This window comes from Thunnus maccoyii, chromosome 13 (assembly GCF_910596095.1).
Source record: "Thunnus maccoyii chromosome 13, fThuMac1.1, whole genome shotgun sequence".
NCBI lineage: Eukaryota > Metazoa > Chordata > Actinopteri > Scombriformes > Scombridae > Thunnus > Thunnus maccoyii.
In genome coordinates, this window is record NC_056545.1 from 5,442,750 (window position 1) to 5,469,472 (window position 26,723).

A 26,723-nucleotide genomic window follows, 5' to 3' on the forward strand; every position below is an offset into this window, starting at 1 on the left:
ATTTATTTTCTCTACATCAAATCGATTCATAAACTAATCCAACTCTCACACACGACTCTGAACTCAATGATTAATGCTACATAAATTGTGCTTTCTCACCGATTTGTCTGTCTAAAACCTTGCAGTCCCACTACCTAAATAAAATCTGCTGATTCTGAGTGACTGATCAACCAGGTTGCTCACAGTGCGAATGCATATTACTTATGAAAGTACTAAAAGAATAATCCTTCATCAAGAGGATGATGGATTCATTTCATGTTTCACTAGATCAAGCATCTCGAGGCCTCTGAATTTAACATCTAAGTCTGAGGGACTCCAACAGTTAGATCATTGCTGTGATTAAAACAATGTTCAACAGCTACTAAAAGCAAAAACACACCATATGACTGAACCAGGCCGTCTGGCGGTCTCCAAAATTGTCTCCTTCAATTGCACACATGTATTTTGACAAAGGCATCGGTTTAGGCATTCAAACATCTTGGCACTGAAAAATGACCTGTTGAAAAAACAAAACAAAAAAAGAAAATGGAGAGCTTGATATATGCCTATATATATAGAATATTTCTTTTGTTTTTGAGAGTACATTCGTCATCCTTCCATGAGAGGAATTATGTAACTAATACAGTATGGTGCTTGTGAGGGTCAGGGAGTGGGAAGAAGCAGCTTTAGAGAGGGAAAAAAAAAACATATTCAGTCCGGTAAACTAAAGCAACAACTACCAGAGCAGGCAGTGGAGGCCTCGAGTGCCAATGAAGGAAGGAAGGAAGGAGATGTGGGGGTAAAGAAAATGACCGAGTAACAAAGGCATCCCTAACACACTGCCACACTCCTCCATACACCACCCCACACTTTGGGGTTAGATCCCTTCCTTTCAGAGCCGATCAACAGTAGTCCGCTAATAAGCTCTTGGCACTTTTTGGACATGATAAACGAAATGACTTTGAAAACGGTTGTTTTCATTGTTTTTCCTCCAGCTTCCTTCACTGCGCCGTGCTCTCGGTCCTCAGAGCGCCGATCACACTTTGGATGTTTTCTTCGGGAACCTGGAGAAGACACAAACATTTAAAACCTCCTCTGACAGAAGCCTTCACATTTAATCCAAACGAATTTAATGAGGAGGGTTCCTCTCTCTCACCAGGGCGTGGTCGAACTTGAAGGTACTAATGTAGTAAGCTGGAATGTCAGCTGTTGCCAGGGGTTCTGATATTTGAGCCACGATGCCGCATTCATCTGAAACAAACAAACAAACAAACAAACAAACAAACAAACAGGTTTCTGCTGAGTTCACTTTAGGGTTAGATTTCAGACTTTTTAAATACTTTTAATACCACATACAATGTAATTTAAGTCCTGTTTCACAATACCGTACAAAGTTTGGACAATATTGCCTAAAATTATTTAATATAAATTACTATACAGTATATAATGACAGTATAGGTGATATAAATCAAATTAATGCAACCTGAACCCAGAGAAGTGGCAGAAAAGTGGATTAAACAATGAAAAATGATTCATTCAATTAAATTCATGCTATAATTGACACTTATGAATGGATGAGCTTTGTAGCTACCACCAGTGTTTGCAGGTCTGATGGTGCTGATTGAAACGACCGAACAATCCATTGTCAAATCCTATTTAATTTATACAACAGGTGAATAATGTCTCCAGACAGCCTGTGACTTTTGACGTTTAATACCTTCTAAGGTGTAGGGAACTGAATTCAAAGCTGCTTCAAAGACCTGCAGATATCTGCTGATTTTTTAATTCCCCAGCTGTAACTCATTCACTATACTGACTTATTCAGTTATTAGTTTGTCCATGAGCACTTGAACATGTGGTGAGGCAGTGGTTCCCACAGCCCATCAGTTCCAAATGTGTTCTTTTGAATGAACTTTCAACTTGGGTCTTATGTAACACTATTAATTATATGAAAGTGGATACTCTAACAGTGTTTTTTTCATACAAAACACTTGTGGCTGTTTAGGCATGGTCTCTTTTCCCCCCAGAAGGTTTGGTCAAGTTTGCATTCGTACTACTACAAACTGGAGAGGCAGAAGACAATGTATCCGTAACTTTTAGTGATCTACTTTGACATCCTTATGTCACAACTAACTAAGGTTAGTTGGAGGTGTGTCTTGTGCAATCAGCTTATAGTAGCTGGTAGTTCATAGTATTTATTGTGACAATAAATATACCAGAGTTTCTGCAGTGTTCACCAATTTCAATTTAAACCTTTTAATACCACACAGAATGCAACTGAACACAAACTGATGGATGGGTTAACTAATTACATTAATTCATTTAGGTTTCAGTGCCAAAATACTGTTGTTTATAGCAGAGTCTCCTGGTCATAATGTACAGTGCTTCTGCATCTTGCACATATTAACTGCATATGAAGACATGCTAAGTTGTGAAACTGAACTAAGCTACTCATCAATAATTTGAGTATATTTATTATACTGATAATATAGTAAACACCGTATGCTGGAGCTGGCTTAATCTCTGATACTGTAACAGTACATTTTACCATCATATAACCTGCCTAACTAGCGTTATGGCAAATAAAACTCACCAAATCCTAAAGGTTGTCCCCCAATTCGAACCATTTTCCAAAGCTCACCAGAAGCGCTGGTGAAGAGGACATTGTTTGGAAACCTAGAAGAGAATAAAAAGAAATTGACAGCATAAGGGTCAATACAGAAGACGACAATAAATAAACCTGTAATGCTGACTGCATCTTAACAGCTAAGGTTTGTTTGCAGTAGCATTGAAAAAGGGGACCACACTGACTGTTGTTGATGTTTGCAGCTATCTGGTCTGCAAATGGTGCTGCAGTGCAGGACAGGACATTGTCTCCATGCTTTTAGATAGAAGGAGATAATAGCTAAAAGGCTAATGTGGGTTGTAGTTAAGAGGTGTATAACAACTAGGGCTGCAACTAATGATTATTTTCATTATCGATTAATCTGTTGATTGTTTTCTTGATAAGTTGTTTGGTTCTTAAAATGTCGATCAGTGTTTCCCAAAGCCCAAGGTGTTGTCCTTAGATTAGTCTTGTTTTGTCCCGACCAACAGTCCCCAACCCAAAAATATTCAGTTTACTGTCAAAGAATAATAAAGAAACCAGAAAGTCTACACATTTAAGAAATTTGATATTTTTTGCTTTAAAAAAAAAAAAAAAAATCCTTTTGTAAACAGAATTTAACATTTCTTTTAAATATCTTCTGAGGCCTTTTTTAAAAGGAAAAACTAAAGATACCAGGTCTGAACAACACAAATTCTTCACTATATTTATGACTCCATTCAGTTTCAGTTTGTACATGATCACTTGGCTAATGTGGGTTGTAGTTCAAAGCCTCTGCTTCTTTTTGTGTTGTGGTTGTCTGTGTTACCGTTTGATGCAGCGCCGTCATTAAAACCAACAGATAAAAAATAGAATTTTTTCCCTTTTGGGTACTAATTTGTCTCAAAGGAAAGTACAGGATATGTAATTAAAGAGCAGATATGTATGCGGTAGAAGAAGAAAAAAAACCATCCAATTCAATTTCAGTAGGACTATAAATCATATATAAACTTTCAAAATGATAAAAGTATCTTTTTTTTTTTTTTTTTTACATAGTTTTCTTGGTTGTTTTTGGGAACTCAAATGTTTTGCCAAGTCCTGCCCTACTCTACTTCAAAGCACTTATTTGTCTTGCTCTAGTTAACAGTACTGTGCAGAACTGCAACAGAAGAAGCTAACTATTAACCAATGAGAAACTGGAACAAAACAGATGAACAGCAGCAGGTGAATGCTGTTGCTACTGTTCATCACACTGCACTGAATAAGAGAGCCTTTGTAAAGTAAGAGAATAAAATGGGTGACCTATCTCTTTAAGGCAACATGTTAAGTCTTACATAAATGTTGAGACAAGGCTGGCCCACATGCTGCAGTAGCAAAATATGAACTGAATTATATAAATATATAAATAATGAAAGTTTGGTCCAATTATTTCTTTACCTCCATATGGCCTAAAGACATTAGTGACCCATATAAGGGCTATCTCATTTATGAATGGACAATCCTGATATGATCAGGTACTGAAGTGGTGGTAACAGAGGAGCAACCTGCAGTTTCCCAAGTTTCTTTATGGCATTTCTGCTTAATTACAGAGTATACTGCGAGAAAGAGAAGAGCAGCAGAGAATAAATGAGTCAGACTGAAACCCACTGTGACTTAAGCACATTGTAGATACCCAACTGCTCTGCCATTGCTTAGCAACAAACTAATAACCCCCTCCAACAACAATCATAAATTTGTTCCCATTGCATGAACATAATGTCTCAGTGTTGTCTTGACTAAAAGGAAAACAACATCTTGAAAGAGTTTGGCTAATTATGCAGCGGTAATATGTTTTTGAGTTTTCTGTCTGCTCCACCTTTGAGTTGTCTGTTCATCCATGACCAGAGAGATGTAGCCTTCGATCAGGGAGAAGGAGAAGAAGCGGATGTGGCTCGAGTCCTCATTGGATGCTCCCGGCTCCTTTGGCCTGGAAAGGAAGGCTCAACACTCAATGTGCTGGGACTAGTGACACAGAAACCACATTTATTTTCTTTATCTCACACCTAGTTACCAAACCCACTTAAGTTTCATACATTTTCACTTGTGTCTTTGCAACAACAAAGAGGTGGGTGTCAAACCTGGCTGATAGTCATCAAGTAATGGTGGAAATTGTATCTATTTACGTGTATGTCATGACATTTAACATTTTATACAGAGGCTCTACTGGAAAATCTGCATGATTTACAGTTTAAAAAACTCCTTATTTATCTTATACTGGCCCTTTATGCAGCCCCCCAGTTCCACTTCTGTCTGAAACAGGCTGTTTTAGCTCCTGTCCCTTTAAGACCCCCAAACGAAGTGTCAGGGCAGGCTGAAGCCCTGGCTTTTGACTTGAAGGCAGCATTTTACATCCGTTCACCACATTGGACATCATAGCAGTGTAAAAAAATAACAGAAAATCAAAAAAAAGCATGACATTTCTCTATCTGCTTCAAAGGCAGGTCAGGGGATGACAAAAGGATTCAACATGAATGTCTGTGCCAGTGACAATCCTTCCATTGCCAAAAATGTCAACATGTTCTTGGCACTAGAGGAAAAGTCAGGTGATCATCCAAGTCAGTACAATTCATGCTCTGTGGAGTGTGACTGTCTGTACAAAATTTAATGGTAATCCATCTGATAGTTGTTTAGATATTTCAGTCTTGACCAAAGTGGTAGACTGTCTGACATCACACCACCAGATAATGTAATTACAAATACTGCTACACAACAACTGAAAAAAAAAATCAAAACTCAAAAACAAACAAAAAATAAAATGAGATGTACAAGAATTGATAATGTAATGTCTTTTGTTATTATTCCTGTATTCCAGTTCATACAGGTATTGCATCCAACAAAAGATTAATACATTCTAAAAAGGCATTTTTCATTTAAGATGAGGTCATTTTCAAATACGATGAGGTGATTCTTACCCTCCAGAGTAAAACATGACGTCCATGAGAAGGGTGGCTACGGAGGGTAGTGTGTCTGGGTCCAAGCTGGTCACGCAGAACATGTTGCTGGGACTAGATAACGGGTGAATGATGGGACGGGGCACTGAAAAACAAAAACAATGGAACACATGAGGGCTCAGAGGCTGTCTGTCTGTCTGAATGTGTGCTTGTCCTTTGCATATCTCGAGAAGCGTTCATCCAATCTACTTCATACCAAGCAGGTGGATTGCTGGGGAATCAAGGAAGTGCAATGTCGATGTATGAAGTTGTTTAGATGAGTGGTTCTCGAGAAATATATAAAAATACATCATATACAGTGTTGATTTGCTTCTTCTTCTGCCAGTGGAGTCAACGAGCGGAACCACGGACAGCGCCACTCTGCCATTGCAACCCACATTGTGGTTAGAGGTGGGATTACATCCTTCGTGTTAATGACTTGAAAAAGTTTAAGAGGCTTAAGCTCTATTATTGAACTGTGTGCTGTGAATGAAACTTGGCATGTACATTCAAGACTTAGTGCTGGATGTCTCAGGCACGGTCAGAAATATATAAAAATACCTCATACACAACGTTGCTTCGGCTTCTTCTTCTGCACGAGAAGTCAGAAGTCAACGAACGGAAATACAGACAGTGCCACTCTGCCATTGCAACCCACATTGTGGTCAGAGATGAGATTACATCCACAGTGATGAAAACTATCATAGAGAATGAACTGAGAAAGTTTAGAGAGTTAAGCTCTATTCCTGTTTCTCATGCGCAGGATCTTTGGATATATGTTCAAGACATAGTGCAGGATGGACACTACAGTTCATCTAATCCACTTCAGCTCAACTCAAAATTGTAGTCTCCAGATATTATGCACGTGAGGCGTTTAGGGAGCATCGGTAAATTGTAGCATCTACCAACAGGCACGTTTTGAATGGGCACTGCACTAGTAGTGATAATGAGCATTCAATCTCAACACTTTTTTCCATTTGTTTGAGCTTGTTTAGGACAACGTGTTGGCTTTTAATCTGAGCTTGAAATCTGCTGTCAAAAATGAAAGTTTGAGCTCTTCATACATGACGTGAAATGCCAAAAAAATTCGTTTAGCTCAATGTTGTGAATACTTCTGCAGAATAAGGACATATTATTTCAAACGAAGTAATTTGCAAACTAAATTACTATTTGAAATTTACACTTTACTAACAAGTCCTTTAAATGCCAATCCACTTTGACCTGAAGTACTTGAACCATAATTACAACAAAAATCCTCCGTAGATTTGCTTTCAGTTATTGTGTCAAAAAGAAACTATGCAAAAGACTATTTGGATTTGTTTTATAGCTTCTGTACCTGTGCAGTTCCATTGCATATTGAATATTTGTAAATTACATTCTGCAATATTTCTCAGTAAGCACTCTGATGCTAAACAGATTGATGTAATGGTGGTGGGTTACATCAATATTGAAAACTACAAGTGCGTAGCGTAAAATGAAAGCTGAGGTAATCATCCACCACTCCCATCTGTGTAGTTTGACCAATGTCTTTATGTTATCCATGAAAAAAAACCTTTCCAAAGCAGTTTTAATATGCAGCTTTACTATGATATATTTTGAAAACATTAACCGTTTGGGATCAACAAAGATACACATATAAATGTTTGGTTACACCTACCGAGTTTTGGCTTTACAAAGCCATTGGTGACTCCCAGATTGTGAGCAGCAACAGTCTCTCCGTTGACCACCCGAAGCAAAGTGAATTCAGAAGACAGCGTGTGCATGACCATTGGCAGGTCTCGCTCTCTAACCTGAGGATGAAAACATGAAAGTTGAGGTTCAGCAAATGATGTATGAATTGTGTGAATAAATGTGAATTAGTGGTGGTCTCCTATGTACGACGTACAACATAAGAAGGGAAATGAACGAAATAAGAACACTCATATACTGAGTTATTTTGTGATGAAATGCTGTAATTTACTTCTTGCTGTTCCGCCTCTTTTGCTCTGCTTCATCTACATTTTTTTCTGTTAATAACCTGCTACATTTCTCAAAATGGCTTTTGATTATCTCCAAAGAAGAGGCTTAGACTGTTTAAATTCTACCAGTTACAAAGAGAATAGTAACAACAACATAGCTGTTTTGAGGAAAACCAAGTGTTGTGACCACAACACACCTTGTGGCTTTACTAGATTCTGATCTAGAGAGTCTTGTGTAGGTGGAGAAAATGGCAAATGTGAGAAACTGTTTACTGCAACATTGAAAGCTTTGAGAACTTCAGACTCAGGTCTTTCTTTACCACAAGAATACAAACAATACAACGTCTGCATCACTGGGGCTGCACAATGTGGCAAATTATTCTTTTTTATAGAACCTTTCACACAAAAGGCCAATTCAAAGTGTGTTACATAAGGCAAAGAAATGCCTTAAAACAACTGCTAAAAGCACAATGAAGACGAATATACATCGCATAAAATAGAACAGAATGATTTACGTTAAAATAAAACACAAATAGACAATAAATCATAAAGAAATAAACATTTCAGCGCAGCTACAAAACAGTTATAAATTGTTCCAAATGTATAAAAAGGAAAGAAAAGTACACACAGGGAGGCGCAAGAAAACACATCAATTTGAGGTGCATTTAAGGTGACACAACATGATCATATCGTCACACTACGTTTTGCATCTTCCGGTCCTTGTATATCCACAGTAAGAGCCATGTACCTAAGCACATAGTGTTTGATATGTCATGTGTACAAGTGGATTTTTAAAAAGGTCAATAAAGATATTAAGCTTGACCTGGGGGGGACTATAAATATCTGCAGCACATTTCATGGAAATTAAGTTATTAGTTTTGTAAACATCCTGTCTTGGGGAAGAGTGTCGGTAAGAGGGAAAGTTTTGGAATATGGATGCATGGGAGAGACTTTTCTTGCTTGTGGGGCAAAAAGATCATCAAACAGAAAATAAAACCACATAGAAAATGTGCCTTTCCATTTTTTTGAGTTATATATGTTTATTTTAGTGTGAATTGTTCCTTGATATGAAAATTGTATTTGAACAGCTTTGTATACTGAATATATTGCTATCAAATAACAATTAAATTCCACAGTAGCAAACATTTCTTTCATTTCAAGATTTACTGTTAAATGCTTAAACATAATATGACCTATAAAGGTTTTTTATGATATTGTCACGCAGGCAAGTATCTGACTGTCTAATATAAAGGAGCCGAGTATATTGATAGGAGAATAATTTAGACCCGAATCAATATACAAAGCCTTGGGTGTGTCTTCTTTGTTATCTCTGATACAAAATAATAATCTCTGCAGCTAGTGAAAGAAGTGTTTTTGGTAGTAATAGAGTGTTTTATTTATCCGGAGTGACAGCTATTGCTTCATTGAGTGTGTATGAGTGTGAGTCGAAGGTAAAGTTGCTTGAGAGAAGCTGGTATGTAGCTCTGAGCGGCTTGACTCAGTCAGGATACTTCCGGCTCTGTCTAAATGAGTGCATTCAACATTTGGGTCAGGCTTTACCGCTTTATGTAACACAAACGATCATAATGGTGAAAAGACACATCTTAAGCTGGTCTGTCTTAGAGATTCGGTAACGCGATCCGACACAGTGTGAGATGAGGACGGGGGGGGGGGGGGGGGGGGGGGGAGAACACGGGTAGCGGGTGAACGCAGCAGGTCTTTTTCCTCTTTTTAGCTGATATACCAATAATTAGGATCGTGGATCGGAGCAGCCGGTGTCAAGACAGGAAACAGGCTCGTGTATGATACCTGGAATTCCAGCAAGAGGCCGAGCTGCTGATCCCCTTTATGTAACTATCAACAGATTATCAACATCGACGCAGGTTTTTTGTTTTTTCTTTCTTTCATTTTCATAAACATGCCAGAGCTGTTCAGCAGGCCTTGTTTTTCCACCAAAGCAAGGCAATAAATAAGACTCCCTGTGGCCAGAAAGGCTTTGGTATGAGGGGATTTCTTCCTAAATCAAAGGAAGTGGGGCTGTGGAAGGTACACTATATCCAAGGTTATTGCTTTTTCATGTCAGGTGTTGTGGTACAGCAGAACTGTTTGTAATTGTATTTCATTGACATCTGTCTCACTTTTTTTTAAAAACAAAATTTAATTTATTTTATTCTACACTTTTATTAATGTTCCCTTTGATTCTCATAATTATGTCTGTGTTTTTGTTTGATTGTAATTCTCAGTCTCTCTGTAAAGCACTTTGGTCAACATTGCTCTATAAATAAACTGACTTGACTGTTTACCGTTCACTCTCCTAACGCCGTATCAGAGCTGCAGGAAGTTATTGCTAACGCAAATCAAACATTTCCTGCTGCTGCTATTTCACAATAGAGGCATTCAATTGGTGAAACGTGGGACGGCTTTTACTGTGAAGCAGTCACAGGAAATGCAAGTTATTTACAAACAAGAAAGGGCAGCCACAGTGAGCTGTGGGATGAAGAGCTGCAGTTGACTTCTTCAACTTCTCAAAACAACAACTTCTTTGTTTATGTATGAATCTTTGTAAGTATGTCTGGGAGATAAATATTTTGTGATGCAGCGACGCTGAGCCCAAGAAAAATTTCCCAAAGGAGACAATAAAATATATCAAAGTAACTGACTCCTTTTACTATGACCTGTTTGTTTGGCTGCACTGTAAACAGAAACACCACTTGCTCTTCTGATGTATTTCCAACAAATGCCAGAATTCTGCCACTTGAAATATTAAAACAGTACTTGCTGTTGTCACGGTAACCACAAGTGTTTCCAAGTCAACCAGGACTGAAATCTTAAGGATTGTAACTTCAAATTTGTCTGCCTTCTTGTAGCCAAATATCTGCCCGCTGTGCAGTACAATGCAGATTGAGAAATGCATTGTTCCAGAAATTTGACTTTGATACCAACATTAAGATTATTATCATCATGTGATACACTGAATCTATCATTTTAGTACCACAACTCACCCACTGTGGGCTTCACTGGTGGATGTTAAAATGTTATTATTTCGTCCATTATAGCGCAGCTTGAATTCATATCCTTTAAAATGGATTCCAACAGTTTTCAATGAAAATGCAGATGGGCAGTGTAGAAGTGGATGCAGCAGCAGTTTCAACAGACCTTTTGATACTTGGTACCACTGTGAAAACTTGTCATCATTATCAGTTAATCAATAAGTCTACAGAATGTCAGAAAATTGCGAAAAATGCCCATTAGTCCAAGTTTACTATCATGTATGACAGAGAAAAGCATAAAATCATCACGTACGAGGAGCTGAAAGCAGCAAATATTTGTCATTTTTGATTAAAAAAAGAGACAATTATTGATATAAAAACCATATATTTAGGATGGACTTTAACTTATAATACTGAGATTTCATATTCAACCCCTTGAACAAGTCTAGTTGAACATGAAGGACTGTTCAATGCTGTTTTCCATTGACTGTGGCCGACTGCTGTCAAGAGCCACACTTATTTTCACACTCTTAACGTTGATGGTGTTTCAGAATTAAAAAAAAAAAAAAAAGTAAACAACCTCTTGAAATAACGTTCCAGTACCACTTTGGTACTTATCCACACTCACCAGAATGAAGTCCGTCTGATAGGTTGACAGCATGAAAACAGAGATGTTGTGGTCGGCCAGCGGAGCGATGACTGATTTAGCGATTTTGGTGACTCCGATGGGTTGCGAACTGGAGGCGTTGCCGCCCCCCGACACCACGTTAAGGGCCAACCATGTGGCATCAGCAACACTGATGTGCTCTGACTCAGGCAGCTCTGGAAGAGACAAGAAAGCTGTGTCAAAAAACACAAAGTAAGCAGCGAAAAAGGACTTATTGCTTTTATTAATGGTGGCAGTAAAACACTATTATATTAATATTGCACATTAGTGATTTACATGATACTTTTATACTAGTTGTTCTAATATTCCAATGTCCTCTAGCTCTTTTCTGGGAAAAATGGTAAATGGTAATGACACATTTTCCAACACCAGTTTGGATTGAATAGAAGAGAAACAGGTGGTAAGAGTGAGCAACGAGCATGACTAATGTTGTTCCTCGTATTTTTTTTTTTTTTTAATGCACCACCAGTTCCTGTTTTTCATCTTTTATACAGATGCTCTTTGTTTTCACAAAAATATGAATACTATTGCTACTGCCTTTTTATTACCTGGGATTATGAGAAACAGAATATTATTCACAGCCTCCACCCTTCTATGTTAGAGCCAGTGATAGAACAGCAACCACAGTCTGTATTGGACAAGCTTTTCCACCTGTCCTATTAAATTCCAGTCTAGACTGTGGTGCTTGGCCCCTGTTTAATTATACATTCTGGATCAATGTGTCCTAAGTTTCTCAGGATTTAAAAGTCAGTCAAAGAGACAATAACAGCTGAGTTACATCTGGCCTTCATTAATAATGCTGGAATAAGAAAGGGTAGCTCTAACATAGAAACTCATGGTTCAACAATAAGGCTTGCCCGATTGCCCAGGGCAAGTAAAATGCCACATCGGGCATTTTACTTGCCCGAGTTTCATTCATTTTTTTTGATCATCGTCATATCATGAATTATGCTCTCGCTCTCTGGCATGCAGCATAGCCCACTCCCCTTGCAGGCATCGGAGAATATTGGCATGCGCAGAATTGAGTAGGCTAGTAGTGTGATGCGTGACACAAACATCCCTCAGAATTATGTGAGCACTTTCAAATAGAGGAATCAGAGGAAACTATGTAATTTTTCACTGCCATAAATACTCTCAAGAATGAGAAACATTAAAGAGGGAAATCAGGAAGCTTGGAGTCGAGGAATGAGTTTAAAAAAATGTATCTGCCATCAGGTTAGGGAGTCATTGTTTGAAAGAAATCGGGCTGGTCAAAAGAATTTAGTGCTCAGTTGAATATATGGGAAGGGTCATATCATTTTCGATTTGCAAGAATGTTTGTTGCTTCGCATCCGTGACGCTCTGTGTCCTTGTTCGGTTTCATTTACTTAAATAAAGATTGAATATGACAGTTAACTTTAGTCTGTGTTGTTAGGTCTATTTGATAACCGCTAATAAACAAAAAATTTGTATAGGGGCAAGAAAAAATTGACTTCAGGCAAGTAGATTTCTGACCGGGCAAGCAAAAAAAAAAAAAAATTAATGTCGAAATATTCTATAGCTTTGTCCTAAATCCAGACTACACACTAATTCTAAGCAGGTTTGAGTATGTAGTGAGTTTGCAGTTTGTTCATACTGGATGTTACATACTCCCCCCCTGCTGGATGGGATTTGTATAGCCTTATTATTGACCCTTTGTTTGTGCTCTCTCTCCCAGGTGGCCTTAAGTGGATGATTGAGGGGAGGGCCTATAAAGAGAGAAGGAAGGTGGCTTTCCAGCCTGATCAGCAGCAGCAGCTTGATCTTTGTGTTTGTTCTGTTATGTTGCAGTTGCCTTTGTTAGTTTCTTGGTTCGGGTTGGTAAATCCAGTAGTCTTTTTTTCGTGGCTTTATTTCTGTGAGGTTTAGTTCTGTGGATTTAGGTTAGAGAGGAGAGTCCAGATCCTACGGCCCTTTGTGGGCTGGTCTGGGTGTCTCCACTTCTTTTTGTTCTTTTTTGCCGGCTCACCAGCTTCTGTTATTTGGTTGTTGTTTTTTATTGATAAATTTGTTTAATTATTGTGGTAAATCCTGACTCTCAATTATGTTGGGACCTTCTGTGGGCGAGCTGGTTTAGAGGGCCGTAACACTGGAAAAGTGACAAAATAAAGAATATTGAAAACAGATGGCATGCATACTAAAAAGGAAGGACCGCAACTCACTATGACTTTCATTGACGATTAATCAATAACTTGCTTTGTCTATAAAATGTCAGAAAACAATGATGTGATTGTTTCTAAGAGCCCAAGTGATGTCTTCAAATGTCTTGATTTGTCCAACCAGCGGTCCAAAACCCCAAAATATTCAGTGTTGTATCACATAAGACAAAGGCAAGCATTAAATCCTTACATTTGAGTAGCTAAAATCAGCGATTGCTTGGTATATTGCAGATCCGATGTACTCTATTCTCCACCAACTCAATACACAAAGGAAATGGAGGAGCTACTTGCAGTTGGGAAAAATGAAAAAGTAATAGTGGATAGTGGTGAAACAGCTCCATGAACACCTCAGAAAACAAAAAGTAACACCACATTTTTCTGTATTTTTGTTTAACTACTGGTGCCATTTTGCACATATTGCATCTTTTCCTGCTAGTATAAAACAATGTAGCATGTTGATTTCTTGCATACTAATTGCAAAAAAACCCAGTACACTATAAAGATTAATATATTGTTGATAGTGGATACAACTGGTGTAGTATAATAATCGGGCAGTGTAAGTAATTATGTAACTTTTAAAGAACAAGAAGAAGAAATAGCACACATTTCCTCTTAAAAATTAAAACACACATACTCATTCAGTTTAATGCACTCAGGAGGTTTTGCTGTTACTAATCTTCTTGCTTTGGTGGTTTGACTTGTAGCTAATTTTAGCTAATGTTAGCTAATCTCCTACTCTATTTCTACACATTTTAACATTTATCATTATCTCATCACTTGTGGCTTTAACTCACAAATGATCAACAGTAACAACACATCAACAAGCAATTTACACCAAAACACAGAGATAATTAATTCATCTCACAGATTATGCTTTGAAACTAGAATCATAATACTGATTAAAAAGCTTGTTAAAAACATTAACAACTAATATCATTGTAGTAATTGAACCACAAACCGTTAACATCTTAGCTGAATTATTAGCCACTTCAGTCTGGTCCAGTTAATCAGCAACCTTTAGCATACAGTAGGTTTAACAGGATATGCAATAATATTGATCTAAAGCTCAAGTATACAGCATATTTTCCTAAATAACTTACTGTCAGTGTTTAATTATCCCACATCAAGATCTTTTCAGTCTCTTTTTGAAGTTTTTAATAATGTATCTGACATTGCTTGCTTGAGTTTCATATCTTAGTTCAACACAGAGCCAGTCACCAGTAGAAAATACCTGCACCACTTATGCAACAAATAGCCTGTCGTCTCCAGGGTAACAAAGGAGAGTCACCCTGGAAAAGGGTGTGTAATGACATGGATTTACTCACTCAGCCAACCACAAAACACGGCGAGTGGCAGCTTGGCCGCACATCCATAATGTCAAAGTGTGCTCAAACAGTGGCAGCTGAAGCTACGTGGTACTGCAGAGAATCAGAGATCTTTTTTTTTTTTTGTCCCCCTCTATGGTTGCCAGAGTGACTTTAAAGATCCACAAAATGAGGCCCACCTTTGAAGCCTTCCTCGTCAACGATAATAGTGTAGTCCTCCGGAGTCTCTGTCAAACTGAAAAACTTGCATCTGAATGAGAGAGACAGAAACAGAGAGGACAGATCAAACAGTGAAAACAGTGACGTTATAATACAAAATAGAAAAGCTTCACATCAGACAAAGCTTGACTATGTAACTCATGTGTCAGGTCAGTCTGATGGTTAATGTCTCCTTTAGCTCGACTGCTCCCTGAAGCATTCATAATACACATCAAACAGAATTAAGGAGACAGTTTCATAAGAAAAGATGCAACAATAAGATGCACAGGGACTAACATGAGACCACAGCTGAGCCTGTAAATGTCTTCTTCATCATTTTATATTGAATATGAGGCTCATAACCAAGTCATCAATAAAGCACGGTGCTGTTCTGCTTCCAATAAAAAGCTCCCCGACAGCAAAACCTTGTAGTGAGAGTAATCTCACTGATCGATGTTTTTAAATACATAGGCCTGGGCACCATGACTTAAACTCTATATTAAGATTAATTATCAGATTTTACTTGATAATCATAAATGTCACTATTTTTTTTTCACATCAGTGTACACATTTCCTTTCTCATGTTGGATCACTTCTGATATATTCATCTTGTTTAATTAAGAGCCACAACAATTAATTGTTCACCAGAAAATTCACTGCCAACTATTTAGATAACTGATTCATTGTTTTTTGTTTTTTAATCATAGATAGATAGTTATTATGAATATATTTAGATCAGTTAGAGATTCATAATGTCAGCAAGTTTATAAATTAATTTATTGCCTAAAAACAAAACATACTTGCATTCTTAGCAGTTGTTAATATAAGAAAGCCTTAAAGCCTTAAAGGGGACGTATCAGGCACATTTCCAGGTCTATATTTTTATTCTGGGGCTCTACTCTCTGTATGATTTATAGTTCAACAAACTCAAAACAACTTATTTATCTTATACTGGTTCTTTATGCAGCCCCTCAGTTCAGCCTCTGTCTGAAACAGGCCGTTTTAGCTCCTGTCTCTTTAAGGCCGCCCTCCCAATAAGCCCACTCTGCTCTGATTGGTTAGCTTCCAGAAGTTGCCTCTGACTCTGGAGGCTATGTAAACAGTAGTAGTAGGATTCCACTTCTTTTTCTTGTTTTTTTTTACTAAAAATAGACTTCTCAAATACAATGGACAGCATGAACAACCCCCCATGGAACAACCTTACCAACAAAGACTTGTGGGCTTGTTCAAACAATCTGATGTCATCGCGAGGAGGAAGTAGACGTAACATTACAAATGGAGCATTCAGAGCAGGATGAAGTGCTGGCTGTTGACTTGAAGGTGGCATTTTTACATATGTTCACCTCAAGTTTTGGAACTTTGACCATGTTTAACACAGACATCCGACATCATAATGGTATATGACAGAAAATCACAAAAAGCACGTTATGTCCCCTTTAACTTGCAACAAGCTGACTGATTAACTTGTAAATATTATGCCATTGCAAGTTATTGGTTGAGGAAAAAATGTAAATTGAAAAAAAGCCAGTACTGAGCCTGCACAGTTACCAGTTTCTTTTATAATGATAATGTGCGTCATATTATGAATAGAGCCTGGTATCAAACTTCTATATGATTTTAGTCCCAAACAAAATGTGTCCGTAGCACAGAGTATTGAAAATTATCAAGTATTGAAAGCTGGTCTGGTCAGATTCATATGTTATTTAATTAATCTGTGATCAGATAAAATTTGCTAATTTTAGACTGTATTTTATTTTGTTTAAGTTCTTGTTGTGTTGTGTTTAGACAATATTTAACATTTGCAAACTTTGGATTCTTTTGGGAAATGAAGAAAAGGGTTTTGTATAAAAAAAAGATGTTTACATACATCAATGCAACATATTGGAAAAAAGTATTAATTTGGTATTGGTACCAAAACTCAACTGGCAGCGATGTTGAAAAATTTCAAATGATACCCACAAATGCTTCTTCGTTCTCTTTTAGTCTCATCTTTTGTTAAATGCCACCCTTTTTCTAAAACACATACATTATGTTTAGTTAGATTTGACCACTTGTGGTACAACAAAGTTTGTGTTGATGATTTTTCCCGAAATCCAAAAAGTCAAAATTCAATTCAATGAACCACAAATGTTCCAAGAAGTCTAGGAATATTCTTTCGAATCAGCTTGAAAACATGCCTAGCAGGCATTCTGAAGCACAGCACTGGAAAAACACCACGCACAACACTTCTGTGATAATCACATTCTCTACAGGCCAGCGAATGAATGCTCGCACTTCACATTTGTCTGAAAGGTGTGAAGGACAGCAGGGGGAATAACAGAGAAGACTTTTGACAACTCTCTCCATGGCAAGAACAGCGTTTCCTCTCAGAATCCAATGAGCTGTCAAGTGTCACTCTGACTTGCAGCATGTTTTCTTGAGCCAGGACATTAGCTTGATGAGCACTGGAGGTTTTATCTAGTGACTGGTTTGGATGATTGACTGATTGATTGATTGATTTTATTTGACAGCTTCATTTTAAAAACACCAGCTCTTCTATGGCGTTGAGCGTATATATATATATATATATATATATATATATATATAGATAAATAAAAGGAAAAGTCAGGACAACACAATAAAGCCAAAGGTTGATAATATTCCTCTAATTATGATTGTCATCGACTTAATGACTCACTTTATTCTCTGACAGCGTTTCATGCAAATCAGCAATGAAACAGCAAATCACTATAGACACACTATTATTACCTAGCCTGCATTACTCACATTCTGTGTACATGCAAGGAACTTCACAAGGCGTCTTTAATTTAGTTTATATTGTAAAGCGCTGCATTGTAACACCACTCAACCTCATTTATGACTAAACACAGAAACTGTAATTAAATGTCTTTAAAGAACATTGACATTAACGGAAATGAGGTTGATTTATTACTTACATAATCGTAGGGTAATCCAAACAGTCCTGCACCCGTTCATTCAGCTTCTTGAGTTGTTGGTGTAAGTTAACAAGCTGAATTTATCTCATAAGTGTTGTCAGAGGGACTTAAGATATCTTCATATGATCAGTCAGACTATTAGGCGTATTTACTCTTTGATCTAATCTCTTTGATCAGATGTTTCCTCATCTGAATTCGGAAATGCTTCTATCTTAAAATGATTTTATCAAGGAAAAACTCTTCATTTAAAGCTGCATTAATTAATTTTGTGGCCACTTGGGGGCAGAGGAACAAGCTGAAACCATACTACTGGCATATAATCGCCTCCTGTTGTTGTTGTTGTTGTTGTTGTTGTTGTGGCAGACATGTTACCAATCAGTTGCTTATTTACACATCCAGCAGACATGGAGCAACATTCACTAGGAGTCGTGTTTCTGTCCGCCTGATGAAAATTCACTCTCCTTTTAGCTCTGCTTTGCTGGTCACCGACTCCTGAGGAAAATATCTGTTCCTTGAACTGCTACAAGCTTCATTATGTTCACCAGCTAGTCACAAACCGTGTCCGTCTGTCATTCGGTGCTGGGCAGGTAGTGTGCAGTGTGTTTAACAGAGCTTTGGTACAATTTTTGGGGAGCATTTTTACCTTTACACATGAGAAGAGAGAGGTGGGCATGACATGAAGCAAAGGTGTCAAGTGTCCCAGTAAGTCTTGACAAGTGTGACAGTGAACCAGCACATGGTAGTGGTTTCATTACTATGACACATTTCACAATATCACTTCCATCCATTGCTTCTTGGTGCACTGAGCATTTTTGAATATTTTGTTAAAAACAAAAAAAAAGGGGTTAAAATATATTTATATTCTCTTAACTATATTTTTACCAGTGTATCAGTATTGTATTGGTATTAAAACATCTGTACAGTATCGTACAATCACCTACATTGATTTGAAGATGAATTTTATGAAGAAAGGACAACTATTGGACATACATTACATTTGACTCAGTTGGCTGAACTGTGAGCTATTTTAATGTAATCACAGCATCTTGGTTTTAATCCTGTCGCTCCATTGGTATTTCTAGTTTTCCAGCTTTGTCCACAATTTCCTTCATCCTCTGTCTTTTCTTAAAAAAAAATAATGTGAGATAACTGTTGTGAATGCATGCAAAAATAAACAAGACAAGAGATTTGAGATTAAACCCCAGAAGAAATGGACTGAATTAAAACTTTAGATTTAGCAGATCAGCTGCAAAACATGTACTGTATACACAATGTGCTCAGTGGACAAAGGAGGCACAATGCAACAGCATGATAAACGGAGAAAAGTGTGCTGTTGAAGAGGCTTATCAACGGGATGTGTGCCAAGCTTGTTGCTTCTACAACATGAAGGCAGAGAAGTGTGAGAGTGTGGTGAGAAAAATCAGCTAGAAGGAACAACAGGGGAGGCTGAAAAGAAGAAACAAGCTGCAAAACCTCATCTGACGGACACACGTTCTGCAGCTGAATGGTATGAACTTCTGTAATCATTAATAGATAGCTGCTGTGACCACCTGAACACCCAGCTTCAAACAAGGTGCTGAAGAATATTCCTAAACCACTAAATCTAGTTGTCCAACTAACCCTGGAGAGATATGATGGTAAAAGTGCTTTTATTCAAGGAGCTTTTCAATTCGCCTCTGATTCACCCATTGAATCACCAACCCTGTGATTAACGAACGACCTCCTCTCTACCTGCTGAGCCACAGCCGGTGGAGCTGCCTGTTAATATCGATTTGTTCAGACATCACGTCATTTGGTCAGACGAAAACAAAGCCACCTAAACGCTTCGGCACCAAATAACCAAACACGGACACCTTAAAAAAAAAAAAGGAAGGTTCAGTCCAAATACAAGACGACTGTGATGTGACGTTCATTAGGAAAAAAATAATTAATAAGACAAAAAAATAATTCAGACATGGGGTGTAGGACATAGATGTTGACATGTGATAGCATTTCCTCACATTATGATAAAAATGAAGCGAGAGCAAACTGTAGCCTGGCCTGAACATGGGAGGAAGGGAGATTACAACAAAAAGAGCAGACACGTCCAACATGTGAAGCCACAGTTACAGAGACTATAAGTCAGCGGTTGAATTGTTTCTTAATTAGTTGTTTATTTGTGAATGTTTCTACTTTGCTGAAGACGACTAAAGAAGATGGACTGAGTGCATAATCACGCCCACAGACTGGACACAAATAGGCTAATGTAACAAACACTGATGCCTGTATATGGATACAGTCTAAGACCAGTTCTTTGAATGTGTCATTTCAAGTGGATGAATCTGTATCTTTTAGTAAAAACAATCACTACATCGTTGTAGGGTTTGATGAACTATACTGTAGATTTCCTCACTGATTACAGTCTTTGTTTCATTACATTTTTCAGGCCATCTTGGCAGTCATTGCCAAAAAAAATTCACAATTGACATCTGAGTTCAGCCATAATGAGCCTGTAATAGCTGATGAAGGCGTTTCCTTTATGAAGAGGTTTTTGCCTTTTTTTTTTTAAAGACGTTGCTAATGATTGACAGTGTCAAAGCCACAGTCATGCAGTGACAAACAAGTTGGTTTAAATGGCAAAACCACACTTCTCATATGTTGACTTCCTCACTGATATCTACACAGTGAGTTCTGCTTCTCCGTTTAAGACACTAGAAATGTGGTTTCAAGGAATATCAAATTAATGAACATAGGAAGACATTGATACTGTCTACTAGAGTCTGTCTGAACTATCAGCTGATAATAGTTTATCGCAGATATATCAGTATCAACAACTATGTGGGCCTTATAAATAGCAAGAAAAATGAAAAGATGATGCTTTGTTTGTATGATATCATTTAGAAACAGTTCCTCCATTACGTAGTTTGTCCTCCAGAGAGCACTGACAAGTTCATTTTTCAACTGTGTAATGTCTTGCGCAGTACAAAGCTTGGTCACAATTCTTTAATAACCAAATTTAATGGATTCTTAAACAAACTCGTTAGATGTGTTATGTGAAAAGAATAAGACTGCAACCAATGAATATTTTCATTATCAATTAATCTGTCGATTATATTCTTGATTAACTGATTAGTTGTTTGGTCTATAAAATATCATGGTTTCCAAAAGCCCAAGGTGACATCCTGAAATGTCTTCTTTTGTCCCGATCAACATTCAATAATCCAAAGATATTTAGTTTATTATTCTAGAAAATATTCACATTTGAGAAGCTGGAATCTGAGAATTTGGACATTTTTTTTCTCTAAAGACTCAAAACGATAAATTGATTATGAAATAGTGGTGTAACAGAACGTAGTTGATCCGTGATCTGAACAGATCGCTGTAAGTACAAGTCACGGACAGACAGCGTGTCACTAACAGGGATTTTGAAGAGCAACGACCAAACCAGCATCTAACTGGTCTAAAGTGACATCTGCAGGTATGTTTACATGCTGTTTAGCCGTCAAGCTGCTAGCTGGCGCCCCAGTGAATGTTTATTTGGTGACTCGTTCAACAAGGTAAGCTACAGGACAAGACGTGTGTTCATGTTCGTAAGTTTTGATGATGTGGATACAGGCTGTTGTTTCATTCACTACCATGTTTAAAGGAAGAAGGTATCAGGCCTCATATTACACTTTAATTTAACAAATGAGTATTGAATATTCCATATATTTGAAGATTTTATTTAAACATCGGACATCTTTAATGTTGTTTTCATGTAAGACCATGAGCAAATGATGAAAATAGTTGGTGATTCATTTCTTGTTGATCGACTAATCGATTAATCGACTAACCGCTGCAGCTATAGAAAAGAATATCTGCTGTGCAGTATATTGAGATATATTAGGTGGCTAACCACCTCTGCTAAACTATTTCCCAAGGGTTAAACCGTGCAATTTATTTTAATACGTGCATTCAAAAGTGGACAATATTCAGAGCATTTTGTTTACAGTCAAGGGCAGATTACGAGCATGCAGAGTGATATTACAGGCTAATATAACATGTTGCTCTGTGGTTTCTCTTACTGGTCTTGTGCAATAGCCATGGCAGCTGTGGCTGTCTTTTCTTACACCAGCAAAACAAAATTGGTTCACACTTCAAAAGAAAATGGGCAAAGCTGGAAAATCACAGAATCCGTGTTATTAAGTTAAAGCAATCCTGCCAATAAGAAATGATGAAAAGCTACTTTAGAAAGAAACAAGATGGTGTTTGAAAAGAACAAAAAGATGACTTGAGATGTATTGTGCACACATTGGAAACACTGATTTCAAATAATTGCAATACCCAATGTATCTGTATGATGAAACATGGGAGGCATATTCAGTCATGAGTAGCTGGAAGTGATGAATGAAGTGAATTAATTACTTTGCAGCTTTTTTTGATAGTTAATCAACTGTTTTTTGAGCAAAGACGTCAAACATTCTCTGGTTCCAACTTCTCCAATGTGACGATTTTTGGCCATTTACACCTTCAAGTCTAGGAAATCGTGATGTACATTTTTCACTACTTTTTAACATTTTATAAACCATAAAATGATTAATCGATTAATTAAAAAATGATAGTCTGTAGATTAATCAATACTGAAAATAACTAGGGCTGCAACTAACGATCAATGAATCTGCAGATTATTTTTCTTCCATTAATCAATTAATGGCTGATCTATAAATCATCAGAAAACACTGAAAAAGTCCCATCACAATATGCTAGAGCACAAGGTGACATCATCAAATGTCTTTTTATCCAACCAACAGTCCAAAGCCCAAAAAAATGTAATTTGCTATAAATTAGACCAAGAAAAGCAGCAAATTCTCACATTTAGAAACCCAGAACCATCAAATGTTTGGCATTTTTGCATGAAAGGATTTACTTTAAGGATTAACATATTATCAAAATAGTTGCCGATTAATTTTCTTTCGACTGACTAAGGCTGCAACTAATGATTATTTTCATTATCGATTATTCTGACCATTATTTTCTTGATTAACCGTTTTGTCTCGAAAATGAAATAAAAACGGCCTTTATGATTTCTAAGAGCCCAAGTTGACGTCTTCGTATGTCTTGTTTTGCCTGATCAACAGTCCAAAATTCAAAGATATTCAGTTTACTATCATGTATGACGTTAAAAAGCTTCATATCCTCTTATTTGTGAAGCTTAAACCAACAAATGTTTCCTTAAAAGATGACTTAAAACGGTTAATTTCTGTTGATAGACTAATCCATTAATCGACTAATCATTGCAGCTCTAGAAATAATAGTTAGCTGCAGCCTTATTTGAATTAAAATAAGCTGGTATTTTGGATGATATGAGGTAACCAGTTATCTGAAGGGAGTGTCTTTTATCAGTAACCTCTCCTCAGCACAGAGGGAGAGTTGATTACCAGCTCACTGCCACACTTGTACTGACTTTGCCTGCCAGTGTGTCAGTTAAGTGAACTAATTTGCTGAAGCTAATTTTAATAGACTGGTGGTAATAAAACTGCACAACAGAGCAGTGACATGTGTAAAGGCCTGCAGTCAACACATCGACTCCGCTGCTGCTGCAGCTATTTCATTTTGAAGGGGACTTATTAGGCTTTTTATGTTTATGTTATTTATATACGGTTATGATGTCGGATATCCATGTTAAGCATATCATCAAGGGATGCTGTTTCTGTTGTTGTGTCACATGTCGATGGTGAACAACACGCCTGTCAAATGACCGGCTGTTTGCGTGTCACTCGTAGCACGCTCCATTATCAAGGGATATGGGAGGGAGGGAGCACGCTTAGGGTGTGTCTGTGCAACTGAACTTTGTGTATTCATAATGTTTTTTCATGGCAGTTCACATTTAATTGAAACTATCAAACAATTTTCTTATTGTTACTGATTAAGTGACTATCGCCGGTACATATCGCTATCGTTTTATCACCCAGACCTAGCTGAATGTGGTCAAAGCTGCAAAATTTGAGTTGACTGCAACTAACAATTATTCTCATTATCAATTAATCTGTCGATTCTTGAGTAATCGATTTGTTGTTTCGTCTATATAATGTTACAGAATGGTGAAAAATGTTGATCACTGTTTTCCAAAGTCTTCAAATGTCAAAGATATTCAGTTTACTATCATAGAAACCAGAAATATTCATATTTGAGAAGCTGAAATCAGAGAATTTAGATTTTTTTTCTTAAAGAATGACACCAAACAATTAACCAATTATCAAAATAGTTGCTGATTAATGTAATAGTTGGCACGCAATCAATTTGCCGTAGAGTAGTAGCAATACTCTAGTAGCAATGCTACCTGCTAGTCAAAAGCCAGAGATTCAGTTTGCTCTGAACGCTTCGTTTGCAACATTTATTTATACCTCGTTGCTCATAAATGTCCGTCTGTTCAGTAGCCTTGGTTGCTAAGACTGTTGCTAAGGTTTTCCACGTGTTGTTTGTGTTGTCCACTTTCATATTTTTTCTCATATCACATCGGATTTTGGCTTGTTTTTGGCTATTTGATAAGTTGACATTTCAAGTAAAGAACGAGAAAAAGTAGTGAAATCCTACTACTGCATTTCGTCTCAAGGTTTGTTTATGTAGCCTGCACAGCTGGCGGATATCTGCCGAGAGGCAGCTTCCTGAGGCCGGCCAATCAGAACAGAGTGGGCTCATCGAGAGGAGGGCCTTAGAGAGGAGCTAAAACATCCTGTTTTAGACAGAGGCTGAACTGAGGGGCTGCATAAAGGGCCACTATAAGATAAATAAGGAGTTTTTTTAAACTGTAAATCATGCAAAGTTATTCCAGTAGAGCCCAAGAATACAAATACAGACCTGGAAACAACAAAAAATGAGTTGGGGGGGTGGGGAGGGTTAGAGAGGCAGGAGCTTAAACAACTGGTATTAGACAGAAACTGAACTGAAGGGCTTTGTAAAGGGCCAGCATGAGATAAAAGGTTTTTTTTTTTAGCTATAAATCATGCAAAGATATTCCAGTAGAGCCCCAGATTAAAAATATAGACCTGAAAATGTGCACGATGTGTCCCCTTTAAGTTTCCACGGGCTGATTGGCTGTCAGTAAACATGCACTTCATGGGACAGGATAAACTGTAAACGTCTCTTTCAGTGCGTTCAAGTTAGGTTAAAAACATGTTATAAATTCCCCAGGCTGCACACACACACACATACACACATATATATAGCCTACTGTACAGACAAACACACCCCCCGGCTGGCGTCGACCCAGCTACAGATGGCACAAAGCTACAAAATGACACTACAGAGCAAGGATAGGCCTGGAAACTGGTGGCATGAGACCAAACACACAGTCGACTGCTCTCAGAATAACACACAAAGCTGCAGTTTGAGGCATTAACACAACTACAGGAACTAGCTAAGGCAGGAATTACACCGCTACCTTTTCAACACAGGCAGCACTAGTTTTGCTATGCACAGCTCTGTGTGACAAACATAAATGACACTGTACATTTTTTTGTATTTATCACGTCTGGGAAGTTACGTACCTTGTTTTAGAGGCCAAGAAGGCGAGTTTTATTAATCCGTGAGTGCAAATCTGGATCCCCTCTTTCTCTATACTCGCCACTTTCAAGCTGTGCTCTAAAATATGAAGCTCCATCTTTTACGTCTTCTCATTTGAGGAACGACTAAAAATGAAAAAAAAAAAAAAAAAAAAAAAAGCAAAAAGAAAAAAACCCAAAGTACTTTCAGATGAGATGCATAAATAAATAAATACTCTCTCTCTCACACACACACACACACACTCACACACAGGGGCGACAGGCTCAGGCGTATTAAATAGAGAAAGAAAGAGGGAGGCAGGGAGGAATAAAGAAAGCAGAGGGGTGAAAAACGGAGCTGCTGTCAAAGCTGCAACGGAAACGCGCACACTTCCGGGGTCACCTTCTCAGAATAAAAGTCTCCGAGGACATGAGTTAGAAAATCACACAGCTTTTTGTTCCTGTAAGTGTTATTTCCTAATTGCTTATACCTAAAAAGTATAAAAAATGGCAGAAAATCATTCCCTTCAGGCTTTTTTTTTTGATATTTTGGAAATGTACCTACAGATGGGTCACAAATTAAAAGAAAAACCTACATAAAGTGTCTTAGTAAGGTGTTGGGCCACCACGTGTCACCAGAACAGCTTCATTGTGCCTTGGCATTGATTCTACAAGTCTCTGATCTCTACTGGAGGGATGAACACCGTTCTTCCAAAAGATATTCCCTCATTTGGTGTTTTAATGATGGTGGTGGAGATCTGGTGACTGTGAAGGCCATATCATATGTATCACATCATTTACATATTCATCAAACCATTCAGTGACCCCTCGTGCCCTATGGATGGGGGTATTGTCATCCTGGAAGAGGATAGGATAAAGGTGATCAATCAGAGCAACTTTGTATTGATTCGCAGTGACCCTTTCCTCTAAGGGGACAAGTGGACTGAAACCATGTCAGCAAAATGCCCCCCACAGCATAACAGAGCCACTGGATCCCCTCACTGTAGTTGCTCTTCTGTTTTTCCTTACATATTGCACTTATGCACAAGCATCACGGTCAGCAAATGTTATGTTACTGATGTCTTTCTCATAGATCTAAATGCAGATGTTACTTTAGTCACAGTTCATATTGAAACACCAGCCATGACTGAAGCTCCTGCCATCCGTGCCCCAACAATGAACCGTCTTTCATTTAGATCTGCTCAGCATTTTTATACATGCCACATGATTGGATGTTAATTTCTTAATTGTACCATGCAGTGCATCCGTGTGGAAGCATCTGCATTCGTTATGAGGAATTTCCTTGAAAGAAATGCTCAATTTAAATAACACTTAAAAATATTATCAAACATCTATCTTAACAAATCAAACAAGAATAATCCAAATAATTAAAACAAAATAGAGTGGGTTGGGGAGTAGAATTCATGGTAGTATTTCTAAA

General features: G+C 37.7%; 1 protein-coding gene across 1 annotated transcript; it reads right to left on the bottom strand.

Moving 5' to 3' along the window:
* Window positions 1-25,668, bottom strand: castor2 (cytosolic arginine sensor for mTORC1 subunit 2). Its single transcript, XM_042432097.1, has 9 exons — window positions 25,289-25,668; window positions 14,829-14,899; window positions 11,109-11,302; window positions 7,190-7,322; window positions 5,515-5,638; window positions 4,419-4,529; window positions 2,573-2,655; window positions 1,136-1,230; window positions 1-1,043 (listed from the first exon to the last, which is right to left on the bottom strand). Exons 1-9 carry the CDS (start codon window positions 25,399-25,401, stop codon window positions 981-983), a joined length of 987 nt encoding a protein of 328 aa, XP_042288031.1. The 5' UTR covers window positions 25,402-25,668; the 3' UTR covers window positions 1-980.
* Window positions 25,669-26,723: the final 1,055 nt, after the last annotated feature.